Below are 18,659 nucleotides of genomic sequence, written 5' to 3'. Positions count from 1 at the left end.
ACACGTAGTAGCTCAGTCAATACTACGTACTAGCTTTCAGCTAAAAAAATTGTCAACAATTCCACAGATAACGCGTAGAATTATCAAACTACGCCATTATAGCCTATTATAAGTTTTGACAGTGACAATATTTTAACGCCCTGTATATCGAAAATTAAACGCTTACGGACCCATGTTTATAGGAAAAAAGTCTTATTTTAACCTCCAAAAAAAACACCCCTCAATTTTTTGCACTGAATTTCGAATCACCCTGTATATTTATATCAATTTTTCGTCATACTTTGAAATCTATAATACGTGGTTGAAGTTATGACGCTCTATACAGAAATACCTACATTGCACTCTATATTTTCTATTCCTAATCCAAACTGACCTGACCAGAATAACGTGCCACGCCTCATTGAACTTGCCATAATAGATAGATGTTTGTTGATACACGCGCAGCTCCTGGGTGTTTCTTCCCGATGGATTATTTAGTTTACATTCAGGAGTGAAATTATGTGCCTAAACTATGCGTGAATGCGATAGTTTCCCGCAAATGGCTTATATAAACCCTTCTCAGAAAATGGGGGCCCTCGCATTGTTCCACGACCTAAATTTGTCGAAAGCAACTGTATCCATTAGGTGCTTAGTCAGCATATACGTATTTATCGGCAAAACATAATAATTCATCAAGATGCCGCAAGTTTGGCTGTAGTAAGACTACAGACCTTAAGGCTACAGGAAATTCGTTGTTTGCAACCGTTCGGCAAAAACACGTTTGGAAAGTCGGGGAAATGCCCGAGTAATAAATGAATTCATGCAAGCCATGATGGGGTGCATCCAGGAAGTTTGCCACGGAAACTAGTAGAAGCCCTAGAGGCTGAAATGAAACACTACATCTCCCAGATTATTTTTTTCATTATTTATGACATTTACAGTTTGCCTGATTACCTCTAATCCATATCGCCCATATAACCATTATAGAGGTCATCCATCATCGAAATTGTGCCATTCGCCAACAATAATATGAAGAATGAGCCTAAAGGAAGTGTGGGTGGTATCGATCGGAGGTCCTTATCCATGCATAAATATGAATTATACCTACCCGTTAGTAAGTAACTAAGTTTTTAAAAACATTTACTTAGAATATGTCTTATATCCATAACATTTCTTATTGAAAGTAATAATATAATATAAAATGTATCTTTCATCTAAAAAATGAGATTAAATTTTATTACATTTACATTATTTATAGTATTTTATAATATAAGTGCATAAAAGGGCCTTTAACGAGTGCGCACGCGCACGGCGCAAGCTCTTTAAAGGTCTCTACACACGAATACCATACAATATTTTTATTACAAGTGCATCAATATCACAACTAAGTGACGTTTTAGTCGTCAAAAAGTGTCATGAATTCGTCAATGTGTCATGACATGCCGGAATTGAAATTTCTAATATTGTTTCCATGGTGACCGCGCATGCATCGTAAAGACTATTTTCATCATAATCGACGTTTTATGCGCGCTAAAGGGCCATAATGTGCCGATAATTTAGCTCGAAGTAAAGGAAACAATAATACTCTGCCATTCCTATTTAGCGAATTTAAGCCATTTGATCATGTTATAAAAAAGACTTTGATACCCCAATAACTAGGTGTAGGGCGTTTCTCCATATAGTGTACACTGTTACGCCCCCCTACCCATACCCCTCCCCCTCACACCCCTCCCCCTCACACCCCTCCCCCTCATACCCCTCCCCCATACCCCCTCCCCAAAATAGTGAGAAATGTACAAGTTGACTTGTTTTGTTTATTTTTTTATATCAGATTTTGAAACAAGAATTAAGCTCAGAAAGGTGAAATATTCGATTATCGAACGCTAACAAAAAACGTATTTGTCTAACCTCAAATATGCAGACTGAGTCAGTTTGCACCACCAGGATTTCGACCCTCTCTAAATAACCCGATTTTAAGTGAGATATAAATGGAAAACTGCAAAGAAACCTTAATCTTTCACCGGCGGTATCTCAGAGACAAAAGTGTTACTTGAAAGGATTTAGTTTGCTTAAAATGAGAATCTCCATCGAGTGCCAGAATCCTGCTGCTGTAAACTGTCTCACCGTGTATACGGGAGGTCAGAAAATTGGGAATATTCGAATCCCGATTTCAAAAATTCCTCTGGATGTTTTCCTGAAAATACGATCGTAACTGCAGCTACAAGCAACGTGTCTCGTCAGATTTCAGCAATTCTCGAAAGTATATACAGAGGGAGCCACAAAGTATACCAACTTGCTTGTTTTATACGGAGTGATTTGTGTTTTTCCCGGATTGTAAAAATTACAGAGAAGATTCGCAAGATTGTCCAGAGCAGTTCCGTTTACGTTTCTGTGCATATGAGTCGCGCCCGTCAGTTTTAACTTTAATAAATTCCAGTGGCAGATTAAGGCGTAAGCGGGCTTCGGTGCAGTGCACATTTATATGCTCCGGCACCTGTTTATACCAATCAGTAATGGGTAGTACGCCTATGGCGTATAAAATTTTTCAGAACCCGACAATTACTTTAAATTAAATTACGAGACGTTTCTCGTCTACAAATGGCAATCAATTTTTGTGTGAAAAAAAATCAATTTAGTTTCTAGTACGTACTGCACTGTTCTTATCACACATGACTACAAGGGGGGAAAGACGCACAGCATCCCATGAAATATAATCACCATATATGCATTTTAACTTTTTGCTGTTTTGGCTTGAACTTCAATGCCGCACCCGTATAAAAAACCTGATTTTTTGTATTATCGCTAAGTAAATTTGTAAAATCTTTATAAAATAAAAATTGATATGCAGGGTTATCTATTAAAAGAAAAAGAAGTTTGTATGCTTTGCAGCTCGTCTTGTATCGACATAAAGACCGTCCGAAAGCAGGCGGTTATCGACCATAAAGTATGCACAATCCCAGTGTATTTGAAATCAGGACTCTCCGAACGTTCAATAATATACCGGGCGTATCTGGAGTTCGAGTGTGTAGAGAGAAATAGAGTAATAATACGCAACTCTTTGTTTCTACCATCACTTATCTTTCCGAAATAACGGGACCGATAAGGGGGGCGTCAGTGCATAAGAAAACACCCTCAACGGATAAAGTGCCTAAGGAAAAAACGTACGAAATTTCCGGGTGCGGCAAAACGGCCAGTGAAAATTGCTGTAGTGCGTCTGTTTGATGTGGTTAAATTCGAATCTCCGCGCTCACCTTTGGAGTTCATCGAAAAATTTTGCAACTGAGGAATGTGCGAAAACTCCCTTTGGTAAAAACAGTTTGCTGATGATGCACTTGGCATAAAGCAAAACTGGATATTAAACAGCCATCATCATCATCATCATCATCATCATTATCATCATCATCATCACCATCATCATCGTCATCATCATCATCTTCGTTTCCCTCATCACTTCTACCATACACAAATAAATATTTCGATGCCTTTGCACCACAGAATATTTAAATATGTCCGTTGCTATCACTTAATTTCTAGTCCCGTCAGTCTTTAAAAATACGCACTTTCATACGTTAAAAAAATATGTATCTTAATACTTAATCTATACAACGTACATTCATACTAGTTAACGATAATTAACCGAGTTAACGTTATAATAGTAAATTTTTTTTTAAGTTTAAGTGCAACTATAAAAGTCGACATTTATTTAAGGGGGCAAAAAGGGTGGCTCTATCTCATGAATCTCTCGTCAAATTTCATTCAAACGTCATCGAGCATGCGTCACGAGATGACCGACAGCATTCTGATTGGTCGCATTTCAGTTTATGCTGTTGTCAGATGACGGATGCCCGATGGGACTGAAGCTCGACTCACGGCCCTGGTTTTTCGAATACAATGGTCACGAAGGAGGCCAATAGTTATTTGTTCCTCATGATTATCAGGAGTTTAATGATTAATACAATTAGTGGGATGTTCAAGAGATATTCGATGATCTGATCGATAAAATTAAAAACTTCTTAAACAATATACCCATTCTTCGATATGTATGCCACATTATTAACGATTATTCTCATATTATGAATATTACAAAAGGTCGATTTTTATAAATTTGCTGCGTTATAAGATATGTTCCTATTTCTAACAAATACGTATGGAACATAAGTATCAATCTTATGCGATATACATAAAATACACTATAGTTTTGTGATAGGACTCGCTGTATATCTAATTTATTATAGCTTGATGGATAAAGTGGACAGTGTCTTTGGAAATTCGATTCAAACGCAGTTCAAACTCGGCTTTTTCGCATACTTTAATGGAACAATACTTCCCGCGAATAATAGATTTTGAAATTTTGAAGTACGTTAACGACTACCCGAACAACGAGCAAAATGAATTCCAAGTCAAGCAGGCCGTGACCGTCAATTATTCCATTACGGAAAACAATTGCTCAATACTGATGAGATTTGGTAAAAGTCGAAACTGACAGAAGCCGATGAGCGAATGTTTTTAGAAACAAAATTGATTCGAATTCATGGCCAACTCGGCTGGAAATAGGTTTTTCCTCTTTTTTCAACTATTACTTAACGGACTTCACAATTTCAAAAAGTTAAAGCATCTGAGTTTCAACTGGAATTGCCCAAAACACGGTACGCGAAAAATTGGTTGAATTTGGGTATATTAACAATAAAAATATCTGCTCGTCGCATCAATTTCGTTTAAGGAACTAATATGTGAATAATCAACAAATACCCATTTTACATATAACATTTAAGGATCAACACTACAAACAATATATACATCATTTCCCTAAAAAATTGAACCTAATTACTCTGCCTCTTACCTAGTGTACTAAAATATCCCTCTCATACAAAACAATACTAAAACACAGAGTCTGATTGGAATTTTTCAAAAATGCACAATACAAGAAACAATGCGAAAATGCTTCATTTGTTAATTAAGTCTATTAATATTTCTTATTGTCAGTCACCTTAATTTGACAAAACTCTTTATTATTTACATGAAAACGTCCTAAACAAACACTAAATTAAACGCTTGTCGAGTAATTAAAGGTGACTAATTTTGTTGCGTTTCAATATTAGAAAAATAAATGATTAAGGGCCCTATCGCGTTTTTATTGAATATCAACCTTGTGCAGGGGCGTAACCGAGGGGGACCTCTCCATTTCCGGCGTCACCACCTCGCAGTTCGAACTGCAAGGCGTCAGAATTGTCGGAATTAAGCTGGTCACTTCGGGACTCGCCACCACTGTCTCCTCGTATACTCTTTCCTAAACAATAGAAATTTTACTGTTCTAGACGTTAAGAATGTTTACATTGACTATAATGCACACATAGCCATTTGCCATGGCCAGTCGTTAAGGGTTAAAAATATTCTACAAAGAAACAGATCCAGTGTACATTTAAATAACAACCAGCAGCAACCAGAAACCAATGGATGCCAAAATTCAAGAGAAAGTGGGAAATTTGAGACATTGTTCACGGAAGTAAAAATTAATGTCTGCCATAACATGCAGAGGTAACATATCAAATTTCCATGGCTCATTTTCTACAAATAAGTTGTAAATGGACTATATAGGGTTACCTGTGATTTGTCATATTTCAGTCGTTTCCATATAAATTGCTTCCTATCCGGCTGATGGTTTTGTGGTGCGTTCGGGTCGTTCGAATAGTAATTCGGGTTGGAAAAACTTCGGCTAGCCCCGTCAATGTAGTTCTTTTTCCCTTTCTTTATGAGGATATACGCTACTACCGCTACGCTCGTGATCACTATCGCCAGCATGGGCACCTAAACGTAAACAAAAATATGACTATAGGTACCGGTATAGTTATAAGACAAAGGAAAAATTAACTTATATCCTTTATATACGCTGTTTTAAGTTATTAAAAATCGTGCGGTGCCATTGCAATGAACGCACAGTAAACCTTCCAGCCGCAGAGCGTCGTTGCCGTTCTGCGACGTCATCGCTAATGCCCGCTGCACGACGCATATTAATAATATTAAAAATTTGACAGATGTCAAATTTTTGCTTGACATAATGCGCGCAACTTTTAAGTCAAGTTGGAGCAGCGCATCATGTTTTACCGTCCAATTGCACTTACCAACGTAATAATGTAGAAAGTTGAATGATCACTTGCTACGGGAACGTCATGGTTCGTTTCAAAGGGGCCTCCAAAACCAAATAACTCGTAATCGTCGTAATCCGCTTCGCCGGAAGTACCACAGTCAAATCCTTTACCTTCAGGGCATACGTTTGAGACCCGTCCGCGAGGAGCTGTAAATTATCTAGCTATAGGTGATTCGTTAAAGCGAGGTTTACACATGCATGGTTTATTCTCGCCAGTGCCAATGTAATCGTGGTTCCTCTTTACGCGTCCACACATGCAAAAAACGGGCGCTAGTCAACTGGCCCCAATGTTTCAGATCTTTCTTAAGTGGGGTTTAGACATGCATGAATCGTTAGCGCCAGATTTTTTTTTATTGATTAACGCCAGGGATTTTTACACGGGAATATCTAATAAACCACGAATATTTAATCCTGCTTTACGGTTGTTATGTAACTAACTGGTGCTGCACGAGGGTGCGTGCTCGTCTGGACAACCACAGGTGTAGCCGCCCTTCTTGTAGAAGCACAAGTGCGAACAGTTGCCATTATTGACGGCGCAAGGGTTCCAGAAGGGCTGTCGTTCCTCGGTTACCATGGTTATGCCCATTACGGCATGCATGGACCTGATTATGGTCCTTCCGTTGCCGTTGATTTTTTCTGCTCGCATTACGCATCTTTGATCCCAGTCGGTCCAAAAGAGCCATTCTCTATACTAAAATACATGACACATGAACCTTTCGCTTTTTGCACGGGATAATGGTACTTACCTGACTCAGGGAAAACGGATGAGCCTTCTCCTCAGAACTATCTATAGGCAGGGCCAGTCTGTGGTAGCCATTAAAATCGGAACTCTCTATCTTCTCTACGTTCAGTTTGGCGTCGATCCAGTACAGTCTTCTCAAAGCGAAATCTATGGCTAACCCAATAGGAAACGTCAATCCTTCACTTATTATGGTCCGCCTATGGGAACCGTTCAAATGACTGCGTTCAATACGGGGATTATTCTGATCCCAATCGCTCCAAAATAAATAGCCAGCTTTCGGATTGCACACCACTGACCGCGGGTCGCCGAGCTTCGACACCACTGTTTTCCTACTGGATCCATCCAACCTGGAATTGAGAATCTCTTAAGTAAAAGCCGCAATAGCAAGGGATTAAGGGCATGCCCATACCTGGCAACTTCAATTTTTTTGTTCCCGGTATTCGTCCAGTAAATATTGCCCGCGAGCCAGTCGACTGTAATGCCATCTGGCGACGTCAAGTTATCACTGACTATAGTACGAACGTCGGACATATTGTAGATGTTGACACTCTTGATGACGTTTCTTCCGATGTCTGCATAAAAAACAAGATTCTTCCTGTAGTGGAAGTCGATATCCAAGACATTTCCAAGGTTGTCTTTGACCGGTAGGGACACGTCCCAACCATCCGCTGTGTCTAGACTGATCTGACTGATTGAATATCTTGAAGCCACCAGGAGGTAAGTTTGAGGAACCTGATCACATTGTTTCGGATGGGTTTTTGATTTGGCCAAACCTAATAAAACGATATGACGTTAAGTGACGTTATCGAAATGAGAATAAGCGTGAACTAGCCTGTTGGACATGCGCAGGTGTATCCTTTGGGGTTCCTCAGGCACAGGTGGCTGCATCCACCGTTATTCTCGCCGCATGCGTTTTCCGCGATGTTGTCATTTTGAACGGACCTGACGTCCATGAGTCCCTCTAGGCCACTTATTATCTCAGTGGGTCCCTCTCCGGTTTCCTAAAACGGCGAGATTCTATTACCGAGCTGAATTTTCAATCATATCAAAGCCTAAGGAATTTTCTTAAATAAAACAGCGGTACACATACGTATTTACCCTAAATCTGAGGAAAACTTCCCCAGTTCGGTAACGTCGTACTTTGAGGAGTGTCTCAAATTCACCCCTCCTCCAAATTTTCCTTCCCTCCTCTACATATGATCATAATCAACCTATCTAACATGATTCTTATCGTGAGTGAGAACTACCAACTGAGGTGGTTCTAGGTTTCGGTTAGCATTAGATCTTCATTACACGCGAAATCCAGCGAACATAATCACTACGTGCTGTACATAGAGCTTCCGAGCCTTTCCGGTTCTCTTTCTTTCTTTGTTTTTATGATCGTTTGGCTAATAGTTCAGGTACCGCCAAGTATACTTAAATTTAGCAAATGTGTTACCTTATCAGCGCGATGTAGGGCCTGAGTTTTCCAATCAGTCCAATAGATATGGTTCCCAACAACCACCAGACCGTAAGGATGCTTAATTTCGGCCAGAATCAATTTCCTGTTTTCCCCGTCCAAGTTGCATGACTCAATAGTGTGCCGCTTGGCATCGTTCCAGTACAATCGCCCTTCAGGCCTATCAATGGCGAGTCCATTTGGCCACATGATCTCATCCACGATCAGGGCCTTTCTATTCGTTCCGTCCATGTGTGCCTTTTCAATTTTTGCTGTTTGGCCCCAGTCCGACCAAAACATCAGCCCGTGATGGTAATGAAGGGTGATGGCACGGGGGTTGAAGATGTCCTTGTTGAATAAGACTTTCCTGTGAGTGCCGTCCAGCTCCGCTACTTCGATGCTTTTCCTCTCGTAATCTGTCCAATAAATCTGTAAAGATTTTAGAACGAAGACATTATTCATTAATTGTTTGAATATTTTCGTGCAGCACCTTTCTTCCTGTCGAATCCACAGCTATTCCATCGGGGGTCTCGATTTCACGTGTTATAATCACCTCCTTGTGAGTGCCATTAGGGGTAGATTTCTGGATGGAACTCTCCGATACATCGGCCCAGTAGATTTCGCCAGTTTTTCGGTCCACGTCGACAGTTGTGGTCATCTTGAGGTGTTTGAATGGCAGGACTACGTCCGCCATGTACGGGACATCCAGGGATATCAATCTTATGTCGAGGCGGTGGGCGAGAATTAGATAATTCAAAGGTCCACTGGTGCACGTTTTCTTGTCGTTCTGTATATTATAGTCAATGAAGTCAAATAACTCTTGAATGCAACGATCTATTGACTAACTCGATGTAGCATCGTTTTCGTTACTTTTTTTTTTGGCGAATCAGACACTAATCCATGGAGGCGAAATGCGCAGAAAGAAGCGACGGCTCCATTATGGCCGCTTACATGCGCAAAACGACTCCCATCGCAAGACTTAGGTCACAGGGACACTAATACATGGCAGCCTTACACCCAAAAAATTGCCGCGATTTTAGTGCTACATCCAGTTTTTTTAGATCGTTGATCCAGTATAATCGAACCAAAAATTCACCATCAATTTAATGCCTGTGGGGCATGCGCAGGAGTGTCCTTTGGGCTTCAACAAACATAAATGGGAACATCCACCGTTGTTTCCGTTATTACAAGAACTAACAACGTTCTTCCTGAACCGATGAAACACCTTGATCCCCATGGAATCGGGAACGTTCCTTAAGACGATCGATCTGTCTTCGCCTGTTAGTTTATTGATTTTTTCTATGAATTTGTTCCTGGGATCCGTCCAATAAATATAATTTTCAAATATGTCCAATCCGTACGGCCATGTACCTGACGGCTCAACTATAAAAATTTTTCGTTTATTGTAAGTTTATTGCTGAATCAGGTGCTTACCCAACAGGATTTTTCTGCCAGTTCCATCGTAATTGATTAAACTTATGGTCAAGTATTTACTGTCCGTCCAGTAAAGTTTGGACGTGGTATGGTCGATTGCCAGACCACTCGGTTCGGATATGTTCGTCGAAACTAGAGTGACTCGACTAGTACCGTCCATGTTGGCCTTTTCGATTCTCTTCTTGTCGCCCAATTCCGCCCAAAACATCAGGCCGCCTAAAGGAGAAAACAAACCTTCCTTGAAAATAATCAGCATATTGCGCCTGCATTAAGTATAACCACTGAACATACATTTATCATACGAGTGGAAAGTTCACTTTCATTAATCTATATTGATTTAGCACGCCGTTAGACCAAACAGAATTGTGAATGCTCCAATCCTTCGATATCTATCGGCGCTGCACTTCGATCTGAAAAGATCAGAGTGCCGTAGCCGACCGAACCTTCTGTGACAAATGTGTGTTGGGTGGTATAACCAGAGAATGGATTATTTACGCTTGTTTTGCACACGATTTAAGTCTATTCAAAAGAATTATACAGGACGTCCTGATTTTTTGTAACAGAATTTTAACCACGTGTCCCACGCGCAAAAATAATATTAGTTTGCTATATAAACTACTTTCAAGAATTGTTTTGTTAAAGAATATAGGGTGTTCAAATTTTATATTATTTCACTTTATTTTTTGGTGCTTTCAAAGTTTTTGAGACGTTCAGCTCAGATTTCGAGCATAAATTTTTGTTTAAGGCTTGCACGATTAGATAACACTGAGTGATCGTGAAAATCTACAGGGTGATATTTCTTTGGGATTCTGACCCAGTTTTTTGGCCCAAAATTATTTTGTGGTGCAGCGTAAGTAGTTAATTTAGAAATTTAAATTGTCTGTTCAATTTAGAAACCTCTATGTGTTTTGACCATTTTGGCGCTTGTCATCGTCTTTCGGTTATTTGGATAACGGTGAAGTAATGCGTGCTATTTTTCCATTGAGTAGGTTTACGACATTCCGGACATCCTACTCACATTACATTTCCTGACACGCCACTACGGTGTAAATAAGAATAAGGATTTATTTATTGACGATCTAGAGTAAAGTGGATTTTTAACAGAAGAGAAATAAAAATAATAGTCGACACGAGGACAACAGCAACTTCAAATACTATTATATATATTTATATATATATATATTTATATATATATATATATATATATTTATATATATATATTTATATATATATATATATATTTATATATAATAGTCATTCCATAAAAAAAATCATTTAAGTCAACACCAAATCATTATTATTACAGAAATTGTTCGAAATAATTACCACTACGTTCCACACATAAATTAGAACGTCACCATAAAGATTACCGAACAAATCTTAAATTCTGAGCAATTATTCTAGGAGCAAAACTTCTCATTCGCCTTATGACCTCTTTCTACGAGATTACAGAATTAGAGTACAAATTTTCCTTTTCAAACCCGCAAATGTAAAAATCTAGAAGCGTTAGATCGGGCGTGCGAGAAGGCCAAGCAATTGGTCCTCCACGTGTTACCCATCTGTGTGACTAGTCTGCATTTAGCCAGTTCCTCACTGTCAAGGAATGATATGAAGACCACCCGTCTAATTATACTTTTGACTTCTGCTCAATATTTGAGCTAAACATCTCAAACATTTTGGGAGCAACGAAAGATAAATTGAAAAAAATATAAAATTTCAACAACCTGCATTTCCTTATCAAAGCGTTTCGCGAATATGGTTTATATAGCAAACTCGTATCGTTACTCGTATTGTTTTAAGGTGTAGAGTACGTGTGTAAAATTCTGCTACAAAAAACCAGGCAGCCTGTATCGAATCAGATATTTACTAGGTGCGTCTACTACAATATCCCCAGGTTGGTCCACGTCCTCCCATATAATCAAAGATCTCATCGAACCATCAGCTTTAGCTACTTCGATTCGGGAAACCACGGAATCTGTCCAATATATTTTATCGGAAATCCAATCAAATGCCAAGCCTTTAGGGGATTCTATGGAAAAAACCAACGTTATATGCAAGAATCAAGCAAAATGCTAATTTTCTAACCAATGTTGGTATGAAGGATCACTTGATGATCTGAACCATTCCAATAAGCCCTGTTTATTGACTTTAAGGCTAAATCTGTCCAGTATATGTAATTTGATTTGCTGTCCCATGCGACTGCCACGGCATTTTTAATGCCTTCCAGAGGCAAGACTGTCTCATATTGCTTCTCGGATGACCCTAAATGAGAAGTTGATACTAAACTAAAATTATTTTTTACTTAGGTGAAGTAAGAAAAACGCATGCATTTACGAGTTGATAATGGCGTTAAGCGCCTGCGTTAAAACTTATTACTGACAAATGACAATTTGACAGTGTCCAAAAAATGTTTGACATAGATATAAGTCATTTTCTTTGTGTCAAAAAGCCACAAAACATACATACAAGGCCATACTATAGTATACAAATTGCACAAAAGTGCGTCCTTAACAATTACCTTGCATACTATTCATCAGCTTACCGTCCAAATGCTTAATGCGTATGTCTTTCTTCTTAGCGAACATCAAAAATTTCTCAGGTTTGAGACAAGTCTTCATGTCATTCCTCAATTTCTGTCCCATGCGACATGCACAACTGTATGACTTTCTATTGGGAAGACACAAGTGTTGACAACCTCCATTAGATACGCCGCATCTGTTCTTAAATTTAGGTTGCCTCTGAGGATGGAAACTGTGAATGTCCATAGGGAAGTGCAAATACGAGTGTAAAGCCCTGTAGCCGGCTCCTGTTAATTTATTCGCCTTTGCTATGGATTTGGTATGCCAGTCGGTCCAGAAAATGGCGTCCTCGAAGATAGTAATGGCGAAAGGGTGCGGAAGCCCTTTGGTGACGATTTTTCTTCTTTTAGAGCCATCAAGTTGGGCCGCCTCGATAACGTTGTGTTTGGCATCAGCCCAATACAACTGGTTATCAGTGTAATCCAGAGTCAGTCCATTAGGCCAAAACACGGATTCAGTGATTATGCTCTTGCGGTTGGAACCGTCTATCTCCGACCTTTCGATTTTAGGGTTTGGTCCCCAATCTGTCCAAAAGAGAAAAGCTTCTCCCGGATGAACGACAATCGCCCGCGGTTTGTCCAGTTCATTAGCAACGATTATTGCTCGATGGGTACCGTCCAGATTAGCCACCTCTACTCGTTTCGTACCAGAATCTGTCCAGAAGAGGAGATTGTGCGTCCAATCTACCGCAATACCTCCTGGAGACTCGAGTCCCGAGCTGACAATAGCTGTAAAACGCCCCTTTCAACCTTGCTCAATAGCCTGCGAAATTACTTACTGGTCACTTCAGTACCGTTGACCGCAGCCCTTTTGATCTTATCAGTAGACACGTCAGACCAAAATATAAGCTGCTTGTTGTAGTGATAGTCTAGCGATATTGCATTGTGTAACCCTCTCAATATCAGAGAGTACCTGCTGTTGCTCAGAGACATCTAAGCGAATTGATTTGGAAAAATTAGGAATGTGGTAGTTTATCGAATTGTTACCTGGCGGATGTCGATCCTGTTTGCAAAAAGTAGGGTGGGTGATGCCCCAACTGCCTTGCAAGTCCTCAAGTCTGGTCTCAAGATGTATCCGGTCATGCAGCCGCATTTAAAGCTTCCCAATGTATTATTGCAGGTCTGAGAGCAAACTGGATTGGTGGCGTAGAGGCACTCATCGATGTCCACACAGCTACAACAATCAGCGCATTGTTTTATTACGTCTCTGAGCAAAAAGTGCGAAAATCAGAAGTTTTAAGAGATCCGGGACACTTACGTGATATTATTAGTAGTGTTCAGCTTGTAACCAGTGTAACAGGCACATCCTCTGGTCCCGTCCGGATAAGTAACGCATCGTTGTTCGCATTTCGTGTCCGGTTCGCAATCCCGTTTCATTGGACAGTTTACCTCATCATCGCCCTTCGGACAGTCTTTTTGGCCGTCACATCTGTGTTTCATCCTCAAGCAATATACCGTCTTCGTGTTACCTTCCCCAGGTCCGGAACAGGGGAAATTTCCCTCGTCGCATGAAATGTCACAATTTTGCTCATCTTCTCCTTCTGAACAGTCGGCGGCACCATCGCATACCCAGGTGTTCTGCAATAAAGAAACAATCCATCACTTGCGACCTCGTATTTTTTATGACCCTCGAGATCACAATGGTGGGCAGGGAATTTGAATTACCCTGTACGCCCGTACCGTCAACTTACTAAAATGCACTGTCCTTTTTTACAAGCAAACTCGTCAGTATTGCAGGTAGTGTTAAAAGAAGGTTTACAATCTGCCTCGTCCTCTTCGTTAGGACAATCTTTCTGGTAATCGCAGAGCCATCTCTTAGGAATGCACTCTCCGCTCTGACATCTGCATAAGGACACTGATGCAGGATCAGAAAAAATGTTGTCTAAGCTTACCTGTACTCCCCCGACGTGCATTCGCCATAGTTCATTGGACAATTGATCTCGTCACTCCAGTCCTCGCAGTCACCATCACCGTCGCATTTGAAATCGAACTTGATACAGTTTCGATTGTTGCATTCGTATTCGTTATCGTTACAACGCGAAGGGTTTATATCTAAAAGAAGAATCAGATTCCCTGTGTGGGCAATTATTCCAAATTTTAAACACGAGTGCGGCAGTGAATATCGGTATTATGGACCTATTTCTGTACCCCGCTCACTCCTATTTGTGGCGGGCCACGTACACGTGCGCATTCATTGAGCGAGCGAACGCCGAACTAACACCGAACTCTGAACAACGAGATTCGATTGAAATTCTCTCAGTCGATTCATTTTTCGAAGCGAGCTCGAAGCGAATTATCTCGATTTTTTCATTTCGCAGCTCGCTCCAACTTTGTTTTCTTATTGTGTGCTGCTTTAATCTATAGCTCGCGGTGGATTTCAATTAAACTGAAAGTTCCTGTAAATGTGAATTTCCCCGTATACAGAAATGTACCCCGAACGACAAATCTTTCGATATTGCCACCCTCACAGCGAACGATGGCAAATGCGCACCGAACGGCAAATCCTTGTTCGATTCACCTGCGCTTGATCGTAGTTACTCGACGAATTCAAATCGACTGTTCGGCGTTTCATGTTCGGTTAAACAGTGAATTCTACACCTTAAGTCCACTGAGGAACCGTAAGGACCCAAGAAACACGAAGTTTAGGAAACAAAAAGTGCGAAGAGTATGTTATTACTATTAACATTCAGATATCACCAGCTGAAATCTGAACGTAGGAATTGTGCAAGTGAGAGAAGGATCGCATACATTTCCTTTTGCCTCCGACAAAGATAAACGAAGCGCGTCCAAGAGGGTAGCGGTTGAAGTGGGCGGAGTCAGTCCTGCTGACTCCTCCCCTTCCATGTGTAGCTTAGTATCAATTTCGCTGCCTTCATGGTGATGGAAATTTAAAAAAATATCAGAATAAAACGCAGTAATGTATGTAAATGAAAATTGAACGAAATTACAGTATCTCTGCGCGTTAAAATCGAAATTCTTTACATTCTTTACCTGCACCAATCGATTTATTTATTCTCCCATATCGATTTAAACCGCCAACGAATCATTCCCTTTCGTTTATATTATTAACCTCGGCTCAGTCTCGTACCCACCAAAAGATCATAAAAAAATATCAACGAATCCAGATCATCGTATTCGTCAATGGTCATTAATAAGATATGCCAGAATTGGGAAATGAACAATAATTCATAAATGCGTAAAAATTCGAAATCAGTTTAATTCATCACTAGAAGTGATATCAGTAAGAATTCTGAAACGGTGGAAAATCTGGCAACTTGATCCCGACTGACTCCGCCCAGTTTAACGTCTAGCCCCGCAACGCACTTCATTGGTCTTTGTCGGAGACACATTATAACTAATGCGGTCCTTCTCTCACTTGCACAACTCCTTTGGTTCGACTTGAACTGGTGATATCTCTATAGCACATTCCATCGAGTGTTCCACCATGAACGCAGGAACATAAAGGGTGTGTGAAGTCTTGCAATTTGGTTTTTAAGGGGTTAAAGGGGCAAAAATTGATTGTAGACTGTTTAAGACATCGTTATTGTTATGTAACTTTAGTATGCACATCCTGTATAGGTCTGTCTTTGCTCACCGCATTGCCTCTCGTCTGATCCATCGATACAATCCAGATGACGGTCACATTTCCAATTTGAGCTTATACAACTGCCGTCTGCGCATTCGAATTCACCTGGTCTGCATCTGGAAAAAAGGATGAGTTCATAGTTTATCATCGTCGTAATGATTTTGAATCACACTCTAATTTCTACACTCCCCATTCGCTTTAATTTTGGACTGCCCACATTCCCTCCCCTACATTTGTTTGGTTCCTACCTGGAGTTGGTGCAGTTAATTTCATCTGATCTGTCTCTGCAGTCATTATCGTTGTCGCAAACCCAAGTTTTAGGCACACACAATCCATTGTCGCATTGAAATTGATCACCAGTGCAATTGTGCAAGAAACCTGTTGAGCAATCAATCACAATCACCGATGTTAGGTCATAAACGTTCTCTTCGCACCACATCGCGTTTCATCCGAATAATCTTCACAATCATTGTCACCATCGCAAAGCCAATCTTTCGAGATGCAACGTTGCGTTTTGGGGCATAAAATCAAGTTCTTGGCTTCGTCGCATTTGATGAACGTATGATCATGGCCGCTGGGTTGGCCTTCGCAAAGCTCCTCGTCTTCTCCCTCCTTGCATTGTGATCTCCCATCGCATCTGGCAATGTATGATTCTTTCATGTGAAATACCTTGCAACGTTCAGGGAATACCTGTATTCCTTGCTCACGCAGGTACAGTTGCTGTGACACATAAACATCCCATTTCTGCATCGATTCGAGCAAGTAGGGACTGGCGGGATGTCCTCGTTGGCAGGGTCGTCAGGGAATAAGTATCCTCTACCTAAAACAACAAAAAATTCCTATGTAGACCGTTGGACTATGTCAGCAAGATAATTTACCTTCCACAATATCTCGTTGATTACTACCGGGCAGACTCCAAGGATTCAAGAGGCCACCTCCCCGATTTTGCACAGGTCTCTCATAGGTCTCGTCGTACCCTTCCAATATCTTCTCATAGTTGTTGAGGTAGGGGTGCTGAGGGACGAAGGAAATTGGGAAAGACATGGGGAATCTAACCAAGGGATCCAAGTAATGGTGGTAGATGGCACGGCTTTCTTGCGGTTTTATGGTAGTACGAACACCATAATACCGCTGCCCAGTGGAAATGATGGGTTTCTTGGTGGTTGAGCGTACGGTTGCTGAGGCTTTGAAGCTTCTTGACACCGGAAAAGCGGGTTGGAAGTAGACAGCCCTCGTCGAGTTTTTGGTGGTTGTCGGTTTTTGAGAGGTGCATACCGCTGAAAGATTTTATGCGGTGCTTATAGGATTAACCGTGAATTAAGTCGCAATGGGCCCCTTCAGCGACACAACGCAAGCCAACCTGAGACTTTGCGTCTGCCGATGCATTATGGCCCTTTGTGCGGTTAAAATGTCGCGATATTAATCAAACCGCTCTCGTCAAAACACTCGTTCAATCCGGAGTTTGAAGTCCGAGAGACCTCCTTTTAATATTAAACCATTTATCCTCGTCATATCGAGGTCTGTGGCCATCAGAAAATGGACTCCGCATCCCGGACACAGTAATATCCAGTTGCGGAAGCATCAAGTTGCAACACTATCCCAGCTACTAGCAATATCTATCTGTTCATGAATGGATTCATTCAGCGCTGGGCAGGGCCGGAATCGATCGGCGCGCACGACCCTACGGCTGTATGAGAGAACCTCGGATTCTTAAAACTGGCACAAGAAAACACTCTCTTTTTTTTTTTGTCCTAATTTCCTGAATTTTTCCCGTTGCTCACTGCCGAAATTGCGAGACTGCCTGGGAGCACAATGCGTTTCAGAGTCAAACAGTGTTAGACTTAGCTACCTAGGAGGCCCGTTCGAAACTATGAATTAAGGGATGCGTGTCGCGTTTATTTTATTTTATTTTTTATTAGCGTTTTCTAATACACATGAAGAAGTGACGGGTTTGAGCAAAACAAATTATACATTTTCGAATGCGTCCGAAATGGCTCGACTCCGATGAGGGTGCCTGCTCTGCCGCCCACTCGGGGGCAGTAAATAAAGCGAATACTTTAAATATGGAAGGTTGTTCTAGGACCCCCGTTACATACCGCGCTTTCCCTCACTTCAAACGTTTAAAATTCAAAATAAAGGTACTCACCAGAACTGATACAGCTGATCGCAATAACTAAGAGGGCCTCTGGATGGTCGAACAACCGACGGATCAACATTATTTTACATGCGCCCCCCAAATGCTTGATCACCTTACGCCCTTCTTTTGTACGCACACATTTGCTATCACCTTAAATTTTGCTGGAGCACTTGTTCCACACTCAACACACACCTATAGCCGCCCCCACCCTTGATGGGGGTGTGAAAGAGCCTGATGCAGCACCACTTGCTGATGGATCTGCGTTTAATGACACCACACACGATCACTCACTATACATCCATATGATTTGATTTACACTTTAAGTGAGGTATAACTCGGACGAGATGAGCTCTAGATTAAATTTTCTGCTTTGAGCATTTCGTACGTGCGATCGATTTTGTTCAAGAAGTCACGGGCTAAACGGCGCAGCGTTTTCAGTGGGATGAAAAGGAGTAAGAGAAACGGTCCATTTATGGATTCTGCGCCAGCCCGGCCCACGCAAAATTACAATGGATCCAGGGTCGTAGGACAACAGAATTAGCTGTCCATTGTAGCGTAGCTCTGTGCCAATTCATTCAGCTTGTTATGAAAAACTTGCCCATGCAACATGAGATAATAGC

The 18,659-nt window shown here is 40.9% G+C and overlaps 1 protein-coding gene across 2 annotated transcripts; it reads right to left on the bottom strand.

The window, feature by feature from the left end:
- Window positions 1-4,679: 4,679 nt before the first annotated feature.
- On the bottom strand, window positions 4,680-18,464 carry Lrp4 (LDL receptor related protein 4). 2 transcript variants are annotated; one of them, XM_066289285.1, is made up of 25 exons: window positions 18,049-18,464; window positions 16,781-17,179; window positions 16,593-16,722; window positions 16,337-16,539; window positions 16,151-16,280; window positions 15,912-16,018; window positions 14,209-14,368; window positions 14,008-14,158; window positions 13,575-13,894; window positions 13,304-13,490; window positions 13,096-13,249; window positions 12,257-13,045; window positions 11,824-12,000; window positions 11,606-11,767; window positions 9,739-9,954; window positions 9,401-9,687; window positions 8,795-9,091; window positions 8,305-8,733; window positions 7,699-7,867; window positions 7,276-7,639; window positions 6,871-7,213; window positions 6,563-6,815; window positions 6,099-6,271; window positions 5,581-5,784; window positions 4,680-5,266 (listed from the first exon to the last, which is right to left on the bottom strand). In XM_066289285.1, the coding sequence occupies exons 1-25, from the start codon at window positions 18,116-18,118 to the stop codon at window positions 5,111-5,113; spliced, it is 6,030 nt and encodes a 2,009-aa protein (XP_066145382.1). In that variant the 5' UTR covers window positions 18,119-18,464; the 3' UTR covers window positions 4,680-5,110. The 2 variants fall into 2 exon arrangements, with proteins under 2 accessions (XP_066145382.1, XP_066145383.1); XM_066289286.1 differs by having other exon boundaries at window positions 12,281-13,045.
- Window positions 18,465-18,659: the final 195 nt, after the last annotated feature.

Source organism: Euwallacea fornicatus, chromosome 13, assembly GCF_040115645.1.
Source record: "Euwallacea fornicatus isolate EFF26 chromosome 13, ASM4011564v1, whole genome shotgun sequence".
Taxonomy (NCBI): Eukaryota; Metazoa; Arthropoda; class Insecta; order Coleoptera; family Curculionidae; genus Euwallacea; species Euwallacea fornicatus.
The sequence above is the reverse complement of the archived record's forward strand: the minus strand, read 5'-3'. Positions and strand labels throughout refer to the sequence as shown.

Bases quoted from the DNA above. Each gene is read 5' to 3' on its own strand.
- Lrp4 (XM_066289285.1), bottom strand. From the start codon at position 18,118: ATGTTGATCCGTCGGTTGTTCGACCATCCAGAGGCCCTCTTAGTTATT. The intron at 14,159-14,208 runs GTAAGCTTAGAC...GTCCTTATGCAG, and splicing joins TGCACGTCGGGGGAGTACAG to ATGTCAGAGCGGAGAGTGCA. The intron at 7,640-7,698 runs GCTAGTTCACGC...TCGTTTTATTAG, and splicing joins CACCTGCGCATGTCCAACAG to GTTTGGCCAAATCAAAAACC.